General features: G+C 39.9%; 1 protein-coding gene across 9 annotated transcripts in view; it reads left to right on the forward strand.

Annotated features, from left to right (window-relative positions):
- The window catches only part of GBF1 (golgi brefeldin A resistant guanine nucleotide exchange factor 1), a 125,769-nt gene that overhangs the window by 14,098 nt on the left and 92,738 nt on the right, over positions 1-18,933 (forward strand). For all 9 annotated transcript variants that reach the window (XM_032311807.1, XM_032311809.1, XM_032311815.1 and 6 more), the window contains exon 3: positions 785-851. In XM_032311807.1, the coding sequence (XP_032167698.1) occupies positions 785-851 (67 nt within the window). The remainder of the gene's footprint in view (positions 1-784; positions 852-18,933) is intronic.

Genomic DNA, 18,933 nt, shown 5'->3' on the forward strand with positions numbered 1-18,933 from the left:
ATTCATTCTTTTAAGATTTTATTTATTTACTTGAGAAAGTGATCAAGAGAGAGCATGAGAGGGAGAAGGACAGAGGGAGAAGCAGATTTCCCGTGGAATCAATCCCAGGACTCCCGGATTGTGGCTTGAGCTGAAGGCAGTCGCTTAACCAACTGAACCACCCAGGTGCCCTCTTGGGACTCTATTTTAAGGGTATTAGTTCCATTCATGAGGACAGAGCCCTCACCCACCTTCTGAATGCCCTAACCACCTTGTTTTAAAGGCTCTACCTCTTATACCATCACATGGACATTAGGATTTTTACATACAAGTTTTTTTTTTTTTTTTTTTAAATTTATTAGAGAGCACAAGAAGGGGCGTCAGAGGGAGAAGCAGATTCCTCACTGAGTAGGGAGCCAGACGTGGAACACGATCCCAGGACTCCAAGATCAAGGCCTGAGCCAAAGGCTGTCACTTAACCACCAGCCATGCATGAGTTCCTACATAAAAGTTTTGGGGGGACATACACATTCAGACCATAGCATATATGAAGGCCCTGGTAATCTCTGGTAGCTTGAGTGCTGTGGTTATGGTATAGATTAGTATTTCAGGATTTACTATTTTAGGTAAACCCAGAGTATCTTTATGAAATAGAAGATTGGGGAACTGGAAAGCTGAACCATGGCTAACTTCTTTTCCTCAGAAGGGAAACTTAATCATTGGATTCAAAATGCCCTTGATCTGTCTGCTATTTTCTTTTCCCTCTTTGTCTGATACTTTTTTTTTTTAAACCTGTGTGTTATAGGATGAAGAACGGGATCCTCTGCTGCATAGTTTCAGTCATCTAAAGGAGGTTCTAAACAATATAACAGGTAAGTCCCCATATCTAAGTAGGATTATTTATACTGGTAAAAAACCATATGTTTGATTTATTGCAGGGATAGACAAACTTCTTTTGCAAGGGACTATATAGTAAATATTGTAGGCTTTGCAGGCCATAGCAGCTGTGCTGCTCAGTTCTGCTGTTGTAGCTCAAAAGCAGACACAGTTAATACTTACACGAATGAGTGATAAATAAAATTTTTTTCAAAAACCAGTACAAGCCACGTTTGGCCCATGGGTGTAGTTTGACCTTGGTATACTGCATTGCTGATCCTTTTCCTTGAGTTCCTGGTGCGGTATCCCACTTTACTAGGGAATCAGCATTCATAGAATTATAAGCTCCCTTTATTGATTGAGTTATAGTAAAGTTACTTTTGGTCTTGTTTTAACTACTTTCTTTCTCTGCCCCATGCATGCCCTGAGGTAGCAAGTTGGTGGCACAAGTGAAGTCTTATTATTATTTGTTACAAGTCAGATTTTAAGTACTTGCAATAAAACCCTTCTCTTATGGAAAGTCTTTGTCACTTTTAGGGCTTTAATTGTGTGTAATATAGATCTTTCGGTCTTCATGTGTTCCCAAAATCATTTGTCCCTTTTTTTACTCCCTGTTTTCCTGATTGTAATAACTAATATTCATATGTTTAGAATTCTCAAAGCCTCTTTCATGTTTATTACCTTATTGAACTTTTTACACAATCCTGTGAAGGAGGTGTAGCAGATATTGTCCCCTTTTTATGAATGAAGTTGAAGCCCAGAGACATTTTAAGTGATTTAGTTGAGATCACATTGATTCTGAGAGGTGGAGTCAAAACTAGAATTCAGGCCTGGTTTAGTGCCCTGGTCTACATTGCTTCTGTTCATACAATTAGAGGAGAATGTACACAGGAAGTGCCTCCTTTTGTATATGTATGTATCAAAGGAGGAGGGAAATCTCAACACGGTTGGGTTTTTCAAGGGGAGTGAGATTGAAGGGGAAAGCCTCAGAGCTGTGTTCCTCTGTCAACCATAAAGGGCTTTTGAAATTTATATTCCTGGAATGGTCTTTAGCTAGTAACATATCTAAGTAACATATCTTAGTAACATATCTAAGACAACAATTGAAATAGTTTTAGGTTTCTGAAAGTTAAGTGAGTAATAAAATTTTTCCTTTCATGAGAAATGTAGGAGAGTATCTGGAGAAAAATTTCTTACTACTTTCCTAAACATGGGCTGAAGTTATCTAAGCATTCTCTACATGTTTTTTTAAAGGAGCAGTTTCACTCTTTTGAAAAGTATCAGAAATGTTAGCCAAAGATCAAGTATAGAGGAAGCTAGTTAGTGGGGTTAAAGCTACAACTAGTTGGCATGTTCTTATTTTATGCCCTGTACTGTATGTGACTTGGCTGCTTTAGGAAGTTGGTCACTTGCACAGATTTTTTTTTAACTTTACAGATAAAGCTTACCCATCCCAATTAGAAAGACAATGTAGGGAGTAGGTATTTACAACTCTTTGGTGGCCAAAAGTTTCAGCCTGTAGTTGATCCTTGAACAGATTTGAACATGTAGGTAGGTCCACTTATATATGGATTTTTTTTTCAGTACATGCAGTATAGTACTGTAAATATATTTGCCCTTCCTTATAACTTTTTTTTTTTTCCCAAGTAATCTCTACACCCAGTGTTGGGCTTGAACTCAAAACCTTAAGGGCAAGAGTTATATGTTCTACTGACTGCACTAGCTTGTTCCCCGCCCCCCGCACCATGACTTTCTTAATAACATTTTCTTTCTTCTAGCTACTTTTTTGTAAGAATATAACATATAATACTTATGACATACAAAATATGTTTTATTCTACTGCTTATGTTATCAGTAAGGTTCTTGGTTAACAGGCTATTAGTAGTTAAGTTTTTGGGAAGTCAAAAGTTATACATGGATTTTCAACTGCAAGGGGGTTGGTGCCCCAAACCCATGGGTTTGTTAAAGGGTCAACTGTACTATATCTTTTAAGAGACATGAAGAGGACTGAACATGTTAGTATACTGGGAAACATTTGACAAACAATTGATACACAGTATTGTGTTGTATGTGTTTGGAAACACCCAAAATGGCTGAGATGAGACTGGAGTAGCCTTGTAGGCCTTTTGGGCACTCTGCAGACTTGAGGGGATGAGATGGTGCTGCTCTCCTGACAGAGCTACATTTCCTGCTTGCCGTCTAATCCATATCCCATGCTTGTTTTCTCTACTCTGACATTTCCTGGACATATCTCAAGAGACCCTATCTGTGGTGAGTGGTGCAGTTCAGGACTCGGGGTTTCTAGACTAACTAAGAGCTGCCAGAGTTGAGTCTGCTGCTTAATTTTCCTATATCTTTGAGTCAGGAATCCAGATTATCTGCTGCTTGAAACTAATAAAACCAGAATGTGCTGAGGAGCCAGACCTGTCAGTGGTACTATAACATAGCAGGGTGTTGCCAAGCTTTCTCCTAGAGCAAGGAAGAAGGTGGTATTATTTTCTAGGGCAGATGTTGAAGTGGTGCCTGCCAAGGTTGCCCATTGTTTTTAGGTTTTAACGTATTACCTGCCTGAAAAAATGACAGAGTGGACCCAAAAAGGATCATTTCATAGTCTTCTGATTGGCTCTGACCCCCCACATAGTGCTGGCTTCCAGGAGCAAGTTTATGGGTCAGCTGCCCCTGTGGTCCTGGACTCTGTAGTCCATGACCAATTTCTTGTTTCTTTTACTGAGACAAACAGATTTTTCTGATTGGCAGTGTCAGGAGGACTGCTTTCTTGGAAGCCTATTAATGTGTTAGTGGTAGGAGGCTGGGAAAGGGTTTTGAACTTGGAAAGAGAAACTGAAGGGACTGCCTGCTCTGTATGGCTGGGAATGGTGTCCCATCTAGATTGGAGGAGGTGTGGCAGGAATTCTAGAACTTCCATTCAGTTTAACTCATGAAACTGACTTGGGCTTAGACTTTTCCTATAAAAAGTCTTTTGATTTGCTTTTTTCTAGGCTATCTGCTGGCATGGTTGGTTAAGAATATCACTGTTGGAAATGGGTAGTTATTGGACATTGTCAGTAAACCAAAATTATTTTTTTTTCTCTTCTTGTAAAAAGAGAATCTTTTAAGTAGATAAGCACTATCTACCCTTCCAGGAGTATTATCTTAGCATTATGGAAGAAATAAGTCCATTGTCTCTAATAAGGTTAGCTAAGTCCATACCAGTTATTCTCACAGATAGATGTCTCTGGACTACCTTTGCAGTTAGTGTTTGCCCAAACTGCATGATGACTGCATACTTTGTAGCATTTAGAGTAATAAAATAGTCTAATACCAAATCTAAAGTAACGGTTGCACTTGGAAGGTACAGGGTACCTAAGAGCAAAGTTTGCATGTTGCTATTTTGGATAAAACCTTAGCTCACCATCAGTGAGACTTAACTGCTGCCCCCATTTGGTCTTTAAGCCCTCTTAGGAATCCTTTTAGGAGGTTTTTCTGGAAAGTTAAATTAGATGTGTGGTTACCAGGGGCTGGGAGGGGGTCTGGGGAGTGACTGCAAATGAGTACAGGGTTTCTTTTTGGAGTGATGAATATGTTCTGGAATTAGATAGTGGTCATGGTTGTACAACTGTGTGAATGTATTTTAAAACATTGAATTGTATGCTTTAAAAGAGTAAATTCTTTTTTTTAAGATTTTATTTATTTATTTATTTGACAGACAGAGATCACAAGTAGGCAGAGAGGCAGGCAGAGAGAGAGAGAGGAAGGGAAGCAGGCTCCCTGCTGAGCAGAGAGCCTGATGCGGGGCTCGATCCCAGGACACTAAGACCATGATCTGAGCCGAAGGCAGAGGCTTACCCCACTGAGCCACCCAGGCGCCCTTAAAAGGGTAAATTTTATGGCATGTAAATTACATCTTAATTTTAAAAAAAATTATTTATTTTTTTATTTGACACAGAGAGAGAGAGAGCAAGAGAGAGAACACAAGAAGGGGGAGCAGGAGAGGGAGAAGAAGGCTTCCTGCTGAGCAGGGAGTCCAATGTGGGGCTCCATCCCAGGACCCAGGGTTCATGACCTGAGCCGAAGCCTAGACGCTTAACAACTGAGCCATCCGGGCGCCCCTACATCTTAATTTTTAAAAACAGCAAATGTAGTGTCGGCTGGAAGAGTAGTGGGATTCTCCAGTTCTTCCTCAGGGGTCAGAGCTATGGAGGGAAGCCTCTGACTATAGTTGCTGCTGTGCCCTGAACCCATTACCCAGCAAAGGCAGCCTAAGGCTCTCTTCAGTCTTCTGGCCCAGTTTGTCCTTTTATGTCTCTCTCATTAACTCAAGAAGCACATGGCTTTTATATTTAAATTTATTCAAGCTGTAATCTTTGACATTTGAGTTAGCTTTTAGTACAGTTTTGCATTTATAGTAATATATATTATGTATTTTCTCTATCCCCAAAGAATCCGTTTTAATCTTTTCCGGATGCAAATTTCAGGCTGTCTTGTCCCATCTCCCCTCTCTTGCTGTCTTTCCCCTCCCCCCACGGAGTGTGTTTGATCAGGTGTGGCAGGAATATCCACTGTCAAGCTGCGCCCTTTATATTAGTCAATATTATCCTTCTCCCCCCTCCCTGCCTGTCTGCCCCTATGGGCTTTCCCAGTTGATTTATAATTTTGGAATTCTCATCGGAGTCTGTAATACAGTTTGTTCATTATTTAACCAAAACCTGTTTAATGAGCAGAGAGAGGCAATGTAAATGTTAGGCATGTTGCAGTGATGTACCTTTGTGCTTCTCAAAGCGGGTGGGTAGTTAACTCTGTGCTGCCTGCAGGGCTGGGGTGTCTTGGCCTTAGGGGCAGAAGAACCACTGCTTCTCCCTTACATCTGCCCAAACCCTGCCGTGGTTTGGGATTTCAAAGACACGTTTCCTTTTATTCTTCCAGAGATCTTTGGGCTCTTGCATATTGGAGTTACCTTCAATCTTACAATCTTCAATCTTACAGTTAGACCAGATGGTATGATCTGTGGCATGATCTGTGGCATGGGATAGGGGGATGAAAAGGAAAGGAAAAATAATCAGGATACTTGGGTTTAGGTTTTAGGTCTTAAGAAAGTAAGCAGTTAAAAAAAAGAAGAAAAGAAGAAAAGAAAGTAAGCAGTTTAGAAGAATCCTTCTAGCCCACATGGTGTATGGTCTTTGATCTTTCTGGCCCAACTAGACAAGTCCTTGCAAGCCTTAGTGCCCTCATCCGTATAGCTTCATGAAAAGGGCTCTAGTCAGTTGTGATTTGTGGTGTTTGACTGTGGGCTGCCTTTGTCCTTTGTCTTTAATCTTAGATCATTACAAAGTTTCTTTTCCAGGAAATTTTTGGTTTAAAGCAAAGATAGCATAATAGTCTACAAGTATCACAACCGGAATCTTCTCTTAAGGAATTACCTCTTAGTTACTTTAAAGCCTTTAGGGTTGAGGGAGACTTTTTTAGTGTGTGTGTGTTGGAGATGGTGGAGGTTTGGGGGGTGGGTAGTGAGTTTGCCTTTGGAAATTTAACTCTCGTCATTTTTAGTTCTGAAGACCTGTGAGGATTGGGGGTATTTGTCATGAGACCAAGATGGTCTTGAGGCCCAGTATAAGCATCTGTATTAACTATGGAATTGTTTTATCTTCTTGGACCTTTTCTTGCTGGGTTTTAACCAAGATTTGATTTCCTTCTGGTTCTGGGTTCTTGAATTGCTTCTAAATAGTATTTGTTGAATATCTGCTATGTTCTAGGCATTTTGATTAGACACTTAGGGTCTATAATGGTATATAGTCAACTCATAGCCACTGGTTTTATTTTATTTTTATTTTATTTTTTTTTTCAAAGATTTTGTTTATTTATTTGACAGATCACAAGTAGGCAGAGAGAGAGAAGAGAGAGCAGAGAGCCCGACTTGGGGCTCGATCCCAGGACCCTGGGATCATGACCTGAGCCGAAGGCAGAGGCTTTAACCCACTGAGCCACCCAGGTGCCCCAGCCACTGGTTTTACAAGGCTAGTGACTCTAGCTGACCATTCCAAGGCAAACTTTGTGGCTTCTGTTCCGTGCCATATCGTTCCTTATCAGGCATGGAATGACTGATAGTGATTGAGGGCAGTTTATTGCCATCTTTTCATGTCTTACTAACAAACAAGCCAATGAAATGAACAAAAATTGTAGCTTATATATTTGCTTACTTGGATTTTTCATACAAAGCAGTTCTCGCCAGGGTTTAGATATTCGGAAAGACATTGGTGGTTTGTGTAGAGTAACTCTGAGGGAGAGGATTTTTTTTTAACTGGACAACAAGATATGGTGTACTTGAGTTGAAGATGGAGAAGCAGGTGCCTGCAGAAAGTGGATGTATCAGGAGTTTATTTAAATATAGTTTATCCTGGACAAACACACCTGTAGAGTACTATCTGTCTCAAGCCCTGTGAATTCAGAGCTAGGAGGTTTGAATCCATACAACCTCCAGAGGTTTGCAGAGAACATTTAAACAGAGTCTGGAAGCCAACCTGGGAGGAACGATGACTTAACACCTGTCTGGCTTAGGTCTCTTAGAAATACCCTTCTAAGTAGAAGTGAAACTGTTCAAGGATGCCTCATACCTCAAGGTTAATCTGTATTAGGGGTGCCTGGGTGGCTCAGTCGTTAAACGTCTGCCTTCGACGTAGGTCATGATCTCAGGGTCCTGGGATCGATCCCCACATCAGACTCCCTGCTCAGCAGGAAGCCTGCTTCTCTCTCCCCCCAACCCCTCTGCCTGCATTCCCTCTCTTCACTCTCTCTCTCTGTCAAATAATAAATAATGTTTTTAAAAAAAAGGTTAATCTGTTTTATTTGGCACATGGGAAGGTATCAGGAAAAGAGACTTAAGTAGTCTCTGTCAGGGAAAAGATTGAGTAAGGGTATATTATTTGAATAAAAATTTTGCTAGAGTTATCATCTTCCATCTGATTGAATGCATACTCACTTTTTCTATAGGGGCCTGTAGTTTGGGGATTAGTAAGTATATCATTATTAGTCAGCATGAGAAGGTTGAATGAGTCATTAGCTTTGTCCCTCTTGGAATTGAGCTTGTGATTTGTTCAAGGCCTAAGTGGAGACTGAAAGAACCAAGTCTGTATGATAGAATCTGGCAGACAAATTCATATAATGGGTTGAGTGTTGAAAGAACAAGATTGGGCACACTTAATATAAGTATGTATTTCCTGTGCCCTTTTTGACTTTTTTGTTCTATAAATAAAATATTGCATTTGTTTGGAGATTGTTGAGCAACACATTAGGATGTGACCTGAATTTGAGTCAGACTGATTTTGGCACCTTTGAATCTTGGTAGCTTGAGTGACCTGAGACTTACGGGCATTTCAGCGTGGTTAGAGAAAATAAAGGTACTGTGATTCTTTTTTCCCCCCGGGGAATAGTTGTATCAATAAGGTTACTCTAAGAGGCCTGTAATTTGATGACTTTGTCATTCCTGGGAATGATCTGAACCCTCCTCAATTGATACTTCTAAACCAAGAAGGTCTTCCAAACATTTGTTTGTCCTAGAGCTTAGAAAAATGAAGACTTTGTAGAAAAGAATCAGCTCTGCATAGTCTGGTTTCCTTTGAGCCCAGCTCTTCCTTTTTCTATCCATAATACTTAAACACATTTAGCCATCAAAACTAGTCTGCTGGCAAAATTTCCACTATATGTACCTGAAAGTGGATTATGATACAAAGGGCTTTCTTAATAGCTTGGATTCAGAAGCAGAGGCAAAGAAGCCTAATTTTTTTCTAGTAGAGGTTAAGGGACGGTGTGACAGTGTGGTCTGAAGTGGGCGTCAAAGTTGCTGGTATTACTGTCATTGCCATTGTCCTCTTTGGCACAGCTACCTCTTGAGGCCTGAAATTTCTCTGAGTATGTGCTCAGCTTGCCATGGCAGCAGTCAGATGAGTAAAAAGAGGAAAAGCCAGCTGCTGCTTTGTTTTTAACAAGGATGCAGGCAGAGTCTCTTTCTTCTTTTCCACCCACTCAAACTCACAGTAAGTGCCAAGAGATTTTCAGAAGCCAAATACTTGAAATTCAACGTGCAGTTTTGATTAGAGCTAGTAAGGAGTTATTTGTCTCAGCTTTGCCTTCTCTAACCACCTCTGTGTGTTCATAGATGCTTAATTGGTCACCCTAGTTTCTAAAGTGATACTGGATATGTTAATGGAAAGGATGAGTGCATTTGTCTTTTCTCTCCGGCACCCATTAGAAGATAGAACTGAGTATGGAGTGAAATGAATTTGATCATTTCAGCTCAGATCCCCTCATTAGGAAAGGTTGGTTGATGGAGAGCGGTGACTCCCTTAAACTCTCAGTTTTACTTCTAGAAAACAGAAGGTAAGATGCTCCTTAGAAGGTATTAAGTCTTTTGTTTCTTTACTTTGGTCTTTGGAGATTCTGAAAGACTTAGATGGACGAGCACTCTTGGCCGCTTGTTGTCTGGCTTCTCACTGCATACCTCTTCTGTAATACCAGCCTTCTGTTACCGCTGTTACCATTGTAGGTTGAGTTGTGAAGGGCTGCTACATGTGTACACATCACAACTGACCTTTCCTTGTTCCACGCTTATTGAGCAATTACTTGCCCATTTGTAGAACTCACATTATTGCCTTGGGTTTCTGGCCTAGTGTGAAGTGGGAGCTTCCAGGAAGTGGCCTGATAGACTGTACATCAGAGGGCAATAAATTGGCATATGATTTGGTGGAAAGGCAGGGCCAGATGTAGTGTGGGAGCAAGGGTTTTTCTGTAGTCAGCTATGCAGCTTGCTTCCAGGTGTCCTGGAAAGCAGCTTGGGAACTGCAGACTGAGGGTAGTTGGGAACATTAACTAGGGAGGAAAAGGATCAAAAGGAGTTCAGTGTTGTCTGTGATGGGCTCTGCATTGGGAAAAATCCTCTAAAAGTAGAGGGACAAATGAAATTTCCCTGATGCTGGTAGAATTTTTCCACTGATTAATCTTTCTTTCAAATAAAGTGAGTTATTAATTGGCAGAAAAAATACAAAACTTGGAAGCCTCCTAGCAATGGAGTATTCTGCAGCAAGTGGTTGCAGAATAAGAAAGCCTCCTTCCACATGAGATTTTTTCATGACAACTCATTCTTCTCTTTGGACAAGCAACAGGTTTAAGAAAACTGGCTCCAAATTGATAATAAAGTGAGAGCTAAGGTATTATGACTGCCCTGCCATGGGCTAGAGTAGTATCTTTCCGACTGCAAGTTGCATTCTGTTAGTGGATTGTGAAATCATTTTAAAGGGTCACATAGCATTTTCTCCTCAGTTTTTTATTGTGAAAAATTTTAAGCTCCTGCACACTTATTTTTACACTTACTAATATTTAGCCAATTTGCTTTATCCATATTTATGTGTGAATTTTTTATAAGCTATTTGAAAATAAGTTTCAGACATGTCGACATCTTACCCTTGAATACTTCAACGTGCATCCTAAATAAGGACATTCTCCTACATAATCATAGTACCATTATCACACCTAAAAAACTTAATAATTTATCAATTTAAAAAATTTTTTTTAAAGATTTTATTTATTTATTTGACAGACAGAGATCACAAGTAGTCAGAGAGGCAGGCAGAGAGAGAGAGGGGGAAGCAGGCTCTCCACCGAGCAGAGAGCCCGATGTGGGGCTCGATCCCATGACCCCAGGATCATGACCCGAGCCGAAGGCAGAGGCCTAAACCCACTGAGCTGCCCAGGTGCCCCAACACATGAAAAATTTCTGATTTGCCCCCAAACTATCTCTTACAGCTGTAGCTGGTTTTATAAACCAAAATCCAAGTGAAATTCTCTTTCATTAGGTAGTTATATCTCCTTAGACTTTTAAAATCTTACATAGTTTTCTCCACCCTTTTTTTTCCCCCTTGGCATTGACCCTTGAGAGTAGGCCATTTATCTTTAGAATGTTGTCATTCTAGGTTTGTGTTTGTCTTTGTGGTATCATATAATTTGTTCCTGTATCTCTTGTATTCCTGTATTCTAGAAGTTAGGGTTAAAGGCTTAATTAGATGCTTAACTAAATTGCTTAACTAGATTTTTGGCAAGAGTACTTTATAGGTGATATTGTGTATTTCATACTATTATCATCACAGGAAGTATATATTGTCAGATTTGTCCCCACTTATTGGTGGTGTTAAATTGGATTACTTGCTTCTGGTTGTGACTGCCACATTTCCTCATTGTAAAGTAAATTTACTTTTCCCTTTGTAATTAGTAAGTACTCTGTGAAATAATAATTTGGCACCTTATGACTATCCTGTTCTCTAAAATCCTTTTCCATAATGATAATCTAGTGATGAATTTTTGCCAGTGGGGTTTGCAAAATGATGCTTTTCTAATTCTGTTATTTTTTCTACATTGGTTAGCTGGCATTCTCTGAAAAGAATTACTTTCTTTCATAAACTGGAGGATGAACCATAGTTTCCTTCCTAAAAAGCAGGGAAAATGCTTAATTTTTTTCCTTTAACTGCCTACTTTAAAAGTAAGGAGTTAGAGTTAATAATGATGGTGGCAGATGAGGGGTTTTGTCTCTTGTGGGGGGCTTGTGAATATTTATTCACTGTTTTATAATTTATTACATTTATGATTATTTTTGGTGCTCAAATCATTTTGAGTTTGGCCCCTTCCAATTAGTTTCTTTGTTCCTTCGATATAACCCGTTTGAGCACTTCCCTGTTTTCTGGTATCAGCTTCAGTTATGAAGAGAGAGGAAAAAAAAAAAAAGAATAGAATAGAAAGTATCTGTGCATCACACATAATAAGGATAAGTATTATTTTGGGGAACTTTTGTTTTAGTTAGAGATGTTGTATTCTGAGTTGTAATGTAGACTGTATTTTTGTATGTCATGGTCAAAATTTACTTCTGTTCTGGCACTGGTTTGAATTTGTCTCTCTGCAGTGTTATTTCTTAGGCAAGGAGTTGGAGAGGGTGTTGAGTTCTTGACATTCTGTGAAAGACTCTGTGAAGTGCCTTAGCCACCTTGACATTTGGAAACCAGTGAACTATTAAATCTGCATATTTTCCTTATCAACTTTGGTTTCAGTAAAGCGTATCTGTCTATTATCTTGTCTGTTATCTGTTTATTTATTTAAAGATCTGTTACATGTTATTTTCTCCCCCCAGCTTTACTGAGATTTAATTGACATAGAACATTATGTAAGTTTAAGCTGTATAAATGATGATTTGATATAAATATACTTTGCAAATTTTTCCCACAATAAGGTTAGTTAATACATTCATCACCTTGCATAATTATAATTTGTGTGTGTGTGAACATTTAAGATCTACTGCCAGCAACTTTCAAGTTTATAATACAGTATTGTTAAATCATAGTCACCGTGCTGTCTTATTCTTCTCATAACTGGAAGTTTTTACCCTTTGACCAACATCTTCCTGTTTATCCTACCACCCACCCCCTTAGCAAGCACTATTCTTTTTTTTTTTTTTTTAAGATTTTATTTATTCATTTGACAGAGATCACAAGTAGGCAGAGAGGCAGGCAGAGAGAGAGGGGGAAGCAGGCTCCCCACTGAGCAGAGAGCCCGATGTGGGGCTCGATCCCAGGACCCTGGGATCATGACCTGAGCTGAAAGCAGTGGCTTTAACCCACTGAGCCACCCAGGCACCCCACCGTTCTTTTTTTCTTTAGCTTCTTTAATTAATTAATTAATTTTAAAGACTGTATTTATTTATTTGAGAGAGAGAGAAAGAGAGAGAAGCACAAGCAGGGTAGAGGAGAGGGAGAAGCTGACTTCTCATTGAGCACAGAGCCCGATGCAGGGCTCAATCCCAGGATCCTGAGATCATGACCTGAGTCAAAGATAGACGTTTAACAGACCTGGGCACCCAGGTGCCCCCAATTTAGCTTTCTTTAGATTCCACATATAGGTGAGATACATTAAATCTTCCTCATTTCAATTAGGACAAGATCCTCGGGTTCATCCATATTGTTGCAAATGGCAGGATTTCCTTTTTTTTTTAATGGCTGAAGCAGTGCTTTTTATATGGTTGTTTCTCTCTGGGTGAATCAGCTTTTGCAAGGCAGAGATTAATTTGAGACCTTTTGAGTCATAACAGTCCTGGAGAATGTTAGAATAAATATTATTCCCCAAGGAAATAGGATTGTGGATGTACTTGTGCCTGATTAGGTACCTGATCCCTTTTATGTGATTGTTCAGGGAAAGGGGGATAGCATGTTATGTTACACATGGCTTGGCCATGCTTTTGAGTCCTTTTGGTGGGTTGAGGATGGAGTCAGTTGTTCTGGAAAGACTTCAAAACAGCATCTTCTCCAGTAAGTTTGCTCTTGACAGGAATTTATTTATACATTCAGGCAACAGATATTTCTTGAGCATTTAATGTGTGCCAGACACTGAACTAGGTATTAGGGACCTCGTTTCCCAGGGGACTGACACAGTTCCTGTCCTCATAAAGTTTATGGTCTAGTGCGCTGGTGATTTGAGAAGCTCTGGAATTTGAGTGGACAGCTGGGCACTGGTTTGAAGTCTGCCCATCTTCCACATGAGACCTCAGGAAATTGTTGTGTGTCCTGGTGTGCTGAAAGAGGTTCTAGGAAGGTCAGAAGAACAGCAGTGGTGTTTGTCTGTGTTGTCTGTCCTGCCCTCCCCCTCTGCCCTAGCCCTGGCTGCCTGGCAGCAGTAACTAAGTGCATAGTAGCTTCATTAGCTGCTTTAGAGCCTTGGTTATCTTAGGGCTCAGTCCACTAATATTCACCTGTGATTCACCAATCTGTGTATCTCAGAACTGAACGGACTAAAATTGTACTACAGGATATCAATGGCTATTTACCTTTTCTAATAAAATTCAGCTCTCAGGCTTGGGTTTCTGACACAGTTGTTAGGATTTTGAAGTCCAGGGACACAAAACAGAGATGTTAATGGTTATTTAGCTAAGGTTCTAAAAGAATGAGGAAAATCCTTTGCTATAGCTTGGATCTAATAGTCCCAATTAAAAAATAACGTGAATACTTTTTAGTAGCATGTCTTTAGTCCAACAGCTTCATGTGAAGAAAGAAGTATCAAAACCCATGTAACTTTGGATAGGATGTGGCTTCAAATTAGTAGAATATCCGGTCATTTATTTATTTATTGAGTTCCAGAGAAAGCACCCTTATTTAGAAATAGCCTTTGGGAACCTTGGGTCCTCAGGGAGAATACCCTTTAGAAATGCCCTTCTTTTTCAGGAAAAGTTTTCCTTAGGACTTTCAAGGGTGGAAAAGAGAGAATAGTGATACTGTGAGACAATTAAACAGTGGTTAAAATATTTCTAAAAGAGAATGTTGGAGTGCATGTTAGAATGCAGATATATTCCACAAAAATATCAGTGACTCACCATTTGCTCCATAGCTTATTGTGTTCTGAATTTAAAGAGTAGTTTTTTTCTCTTTTGCCTCTTTTTTTTGAGCCTACTGCCAGGGTACATCATTAATACCTACCATAACCAAATACTTTTTGTAACCAGAGCCTGGTGATGCTGGCAGAGGATTCTGGTTCCCTCTGGCCCAGGAAGTTCTTGGTTTAGCCCACCTGGTCAGAAGCATTGTGAGGAAAGTAGTCAAGGGAAAATGGATTTCTTTTGTTAGAATCCAAATATGGCTCATTAATCCTCCCAAGTGAGCCCAAGATTAGCATCTTAATCAGTCTCATTTCATTTCAGAGGTTTTTTCTTTTTTTTTTTTAAAGAACTTTTATTTTTATTTATTTTTTAAAAAAGATTATTTATTTATTTGACAGACAGAAATCACAAGTAGGCAGAGAGGCAGGCAGAGAGAGAGGAGGAAGCAGGCTCCCCGCTGAACAGAGAGCCCGATGTGGGACTTGATCCCATGACCCTGAGATCATGACCTGAGCTGAAGGCAGAGGCTTAACCCACTGAGCCACCCAGGTGCCGCTCATTTCAGAGGTTTTAAGACTCATTCAATTCTCTAGGTTCTCTGTAAGGAAGGAAAGGAGCATTTGGTAGAACTCTGGTTCTCAGAAAATGGTAGACTTTGCCAGGTTCCTAAGTAGGCTATAGGCTCAAGAATCTATAAAACTGGGTAGTGTGCATGAAGTCACAGAAGGCAGAGAATGGGAAATCTTTATGTTCGTAATAGTCCTTCTCCAAAGGCTCCAAAGGGAAGGAAAAGTTGGCTTGTTCCCCTCCCAAAGGTTGTTTCAGTGTTATCTCTATCTAACTGATGTCAGTACATTTGATCAGGTCAACTGATGGTGATTTTTTTTGTTTATTTTTAAATAATGTCAAACTTATAGAAACATTGCAAGGATAATACACCTGTTTGCTCCCATATATGCTTTTGCTACTTGTTTTCATTATTCTCTTTATCTGTATACATCCACACATATATAATTTTTTTCCAAACCACTTGAGAATAGGTTATATATACATTATCACCTTTTATTCCTTGATACTTCAGTGTATACTTCCTAAGAACAAGGGTATTTTCTTACATAATCTTTGTTACAGTTATCAAATTCAAGAAATTTAACATTGATACAATATTTTATTATTGATATTCTAATTTTGTCAGTGTTCCCAATAATAAACTTTAAAATTTTTCCCCTTCAGTCAAGGATGACATATTGCAGGTAGTTGTCATTTTTTTAGTCTCCTTTAATCTGGAACAGTTCTTCAGCCCCTCTTTGTCTTTCGTGGCATTTTATTTTTTTTAAGATTTTATTTACTTATATGACAGACAGAGATCACAGGTAGGCAGAGAGGCAGGCAGAGAGAGAGAGAGGAGGAAGCAGGCCCCCCGCCAAGCAGAGACCCCTGACGTGGGGCTCGATTCCAGGACACTGGGACCATGACCCAAGCCGAAGGCAGAGGCCACAACCCACTGAGCTACCCAGGCGTCCCCATGGCATTTTATTTTTTATGATTATAGTCTGTTTTTCTTTTTCTTCTTTCTCTTCTTTTCTCTCCTTTTTTTTTCTTTTAAAGGATGTTCCTCATTTTGGGTTTGTCTGATGTTTACTCATGATTAAATTCAGGTTATGGGGGCACCTGGCTGGCTCATTTAGTAGTGTGTCATGCTTGATCTCAGGGTTGTGATTTCAAGCCCCACATTGGGCATGGAGCCAGTCAGTCAATCAATCAATAAATTCAGGATATGCGTGGGCATGAATCTACATGCCACTACTGATAATAGTACCCTGATGATTTCATATGTAGAGGTACCCCTCCAATGGTGATATTAATTTTGATCACCTAGTCAAAGCGTTACTTTTTTTTACACTGGATAGATAACTGTTTTTCTGTTGGAACTATAACCAATCTGTGATGAGATGACTTTAAGACAGGATTTTTGCAGGGGCACCTGGGTGGCTCAGTTGGTTGAGCAACTTCCTTCAGCTTAGGTCATGATCCTGGAATCCTGGGATCGAGTCCTGTATTGAGCTCCCAGCTCAGCAGGGAGCCTGCTTCTCCTTCTGACCCTTTCCCCTTTCATGCTGTTTCTCATTCTCTCTCTCACATAAATAAATAAATAAAATCTTTAAAAAAAAAAAAAAAAAAGGACATGGGGTGCCTGGGTGGCTCAGTGGGTTAAAGCCTCTGCCTTTGGCTCAGGTCATGATCTCAGGGTCCTGGGATCGAGCCCCACATCGGGCTCTCTGCTCAGCAGGGAGCCTGCTTCTCCCCCTCTCTCTGCCTGCCTCTCTGCCTACTTGTGATCTTTCTCTTTGTCAAATAAATAAATAAAATCTTTAAAAAAAAAAAAAAAAAGACAGGATTTTGCTTCTTATTAAACTTTCCCCCCATGATTTATCATACATTGATGATTCTTGCCTGAACAATTTTCAGGCTGCAGTGATGGTAAATATCAACTGGTTGTTTAAAATACCTGTTCTCTTGGGCATCTAGGTGGCTCAGTTGGTTTGGTGACTGCCTTCAGCTCAGGTCATGATCCTGGAGTCCTGGGATTGAGTCCCACATCGGGCTCCCAGCTCCACGGGGGGTCTGCTTCTCCCTCTGACCTTCTCCCCTCTCATGCTCTCTCTCTTAAATAACTAAATAAAATCTTTAAAAAAAATAATAAAATACCTGTTCTCTGGGTGATGAACATTAAGGAGGGCATGTAATATAATGAGCCCTGGGTATTATATGACTGATGAATCAGTGATCTCCACTTCTGAAACCAGTAAAACATTATATGTTAATTGAATTTAAATAATAATTAATTAATTAATTAATAAAATACCTGTTCTCAAAGGACTTCTTAGGGATGGACGTGAACTGTCTTCCTGGCTTGCTTATGTTTAGAGTTTCTTTTCTTTTTTCTTTTAAGATTTTATTTTAAAGTAATCTACACCCAGTGTGGGGCTTCAACTCACAAACCTGGAACCAAGAGTTGCATGTTCCACCAACTGAGCCAGCCAGGTGCCCCAAGAATTTCATTTCTTTTTAAGGAACACAATTTTATACCCTAAAGTTTCTATCTTTTTATAGCTTTGGTGATGCTTTTTTAAAAAAACATAGTAACTGGAAAGAGTTTTCAAAATTGGGAAGAGGTTTATCTCAATGAGGCTTGACAGGGCTTGGTGATTTTTTAGAATATGGCAACATCACCTAGTGGCGTTTGTTCACCACTCAATAGCATACATGCTTCTCCTCTAAGACAGACTGGGAACAGTCATGTGAAGCTGGTTTCCTTCTCTGTTTTTTGTTTCCCCCTCCTTCTTCAGCTTTTTAAAATCTGTGAAGTTTGGAAATGCCCATTGTCCAGTTCTTTAAGAGAGAAAAACATTTCCCCATCCTTATTTAGTATCAACTTTTTTTCTCCTTCTCTCTTTTTTCTTCTGCATTTTTCCTTTTGCCTCTATTTTCCTTTCCTTTGAAAAATCTGATTAATATGCATGACTGAGCTGCCTTAAGAAAAGGCAGAGAGAGAGAGGGGTATTACTCTTTCATCTCAGGTTTTTCACTTTTACTACTGTGGAGCGTAGGCTAATGAAACGATATTAAAAATGAAGGCCTTATCAGCTCTCAGTTGTGTTTTGTTGAGGGAATCTTGCCCAGGATAAATTAAAACAACCAAAAAAAAAAAAAAAAAGATAAGGAAAGAAGAAAGAACTAGAGAGGTAGAAATTAAGGAGGAATGAACAGAAAGGAGCAAAAGAAAAGGGGATACAGGAGTGGAGATACAGGAGTGGAAGGGGAAGGACCAAGAAGAATACAGAGCTGCTAAAATAGGAAAATGGGAGTCAGGTCTAGCATTTACCTTTACCCAGTCCAGTGTTTGGGCTTTCCCCTTTCAGTAGAGTATGCTATAAGGTAAGATGAGGTGGGGTGAATGAAATGATCCCATCCTTGACTTTTAAGATTCATCCACTCAGAACTGAAGAGTTTACCCCATAATAAGGTGACTTGAGAGCCTGATCCTAGTGGGCTGGGGTGGGAAGAGGCTATTAAGTGGTGCTTTTTGGGCAGCCAGCACTAACAGAGTTATTTTTAACCTCCCATTTCAACCCCTTCATTGTTCAGGATCCTCCATTGGCTACTATGAGAGCAGTCAAAATTAGTAACTATATAAAATGAAGTACCTCTTGTCTCCCCAGTCACTTCCAAAATAAACAGGGAGTAATACTGTCCGTATTTTGTCTCACTTTACTCTGAAGGCTACCGATAGAGGAAGCATGGATTAGTGTGTAGTGATTTCTAGGCTCTGCCCTCTGGACAGATTCCCCTCAGAGTGCTGTGGCTGAGTGACAGGACCATGTGGCAGGAGTGCAGCTGGAAGTATATCATCGGCAGATTTGGGTTGGGTAAATATAGCAGGAGCAGGATGTCAGTGTGGGAGATGGATTGTTCTGGGAAAGGAAGTGTTGTCTTTCGTCTGTGAAACAATTTCCTGCACTTCTGGGACTCTTGCTTTCTCCTTCTCCTTCTTCTTCTTTCTTTCTTTCTTTTTTCTGGGGCAGGAGTTGGCAGGAGTTGGGTACACTTGCTGAGTTCTATCTCTGGGTGTCTGTCTGTTCCTACATTTGAAGTTGGGAGTAGAGATCAGATCTATTTCA

The sequence above is a fragment of the Mustela erminea genome, chromosome 14 (genome assembly GCF_009829155.1).
Source record: "Mustela erminea isolate mMusErm1 chromosome 14, mMusErm1.Pri, whole genome shotgun sequence".
NCBI classification, from domain to species: Eukaryota; Metazoa; Chordata; class Mammalia; order Carnivora; family Mustelidae; genus Mustela; species Mustela erminea.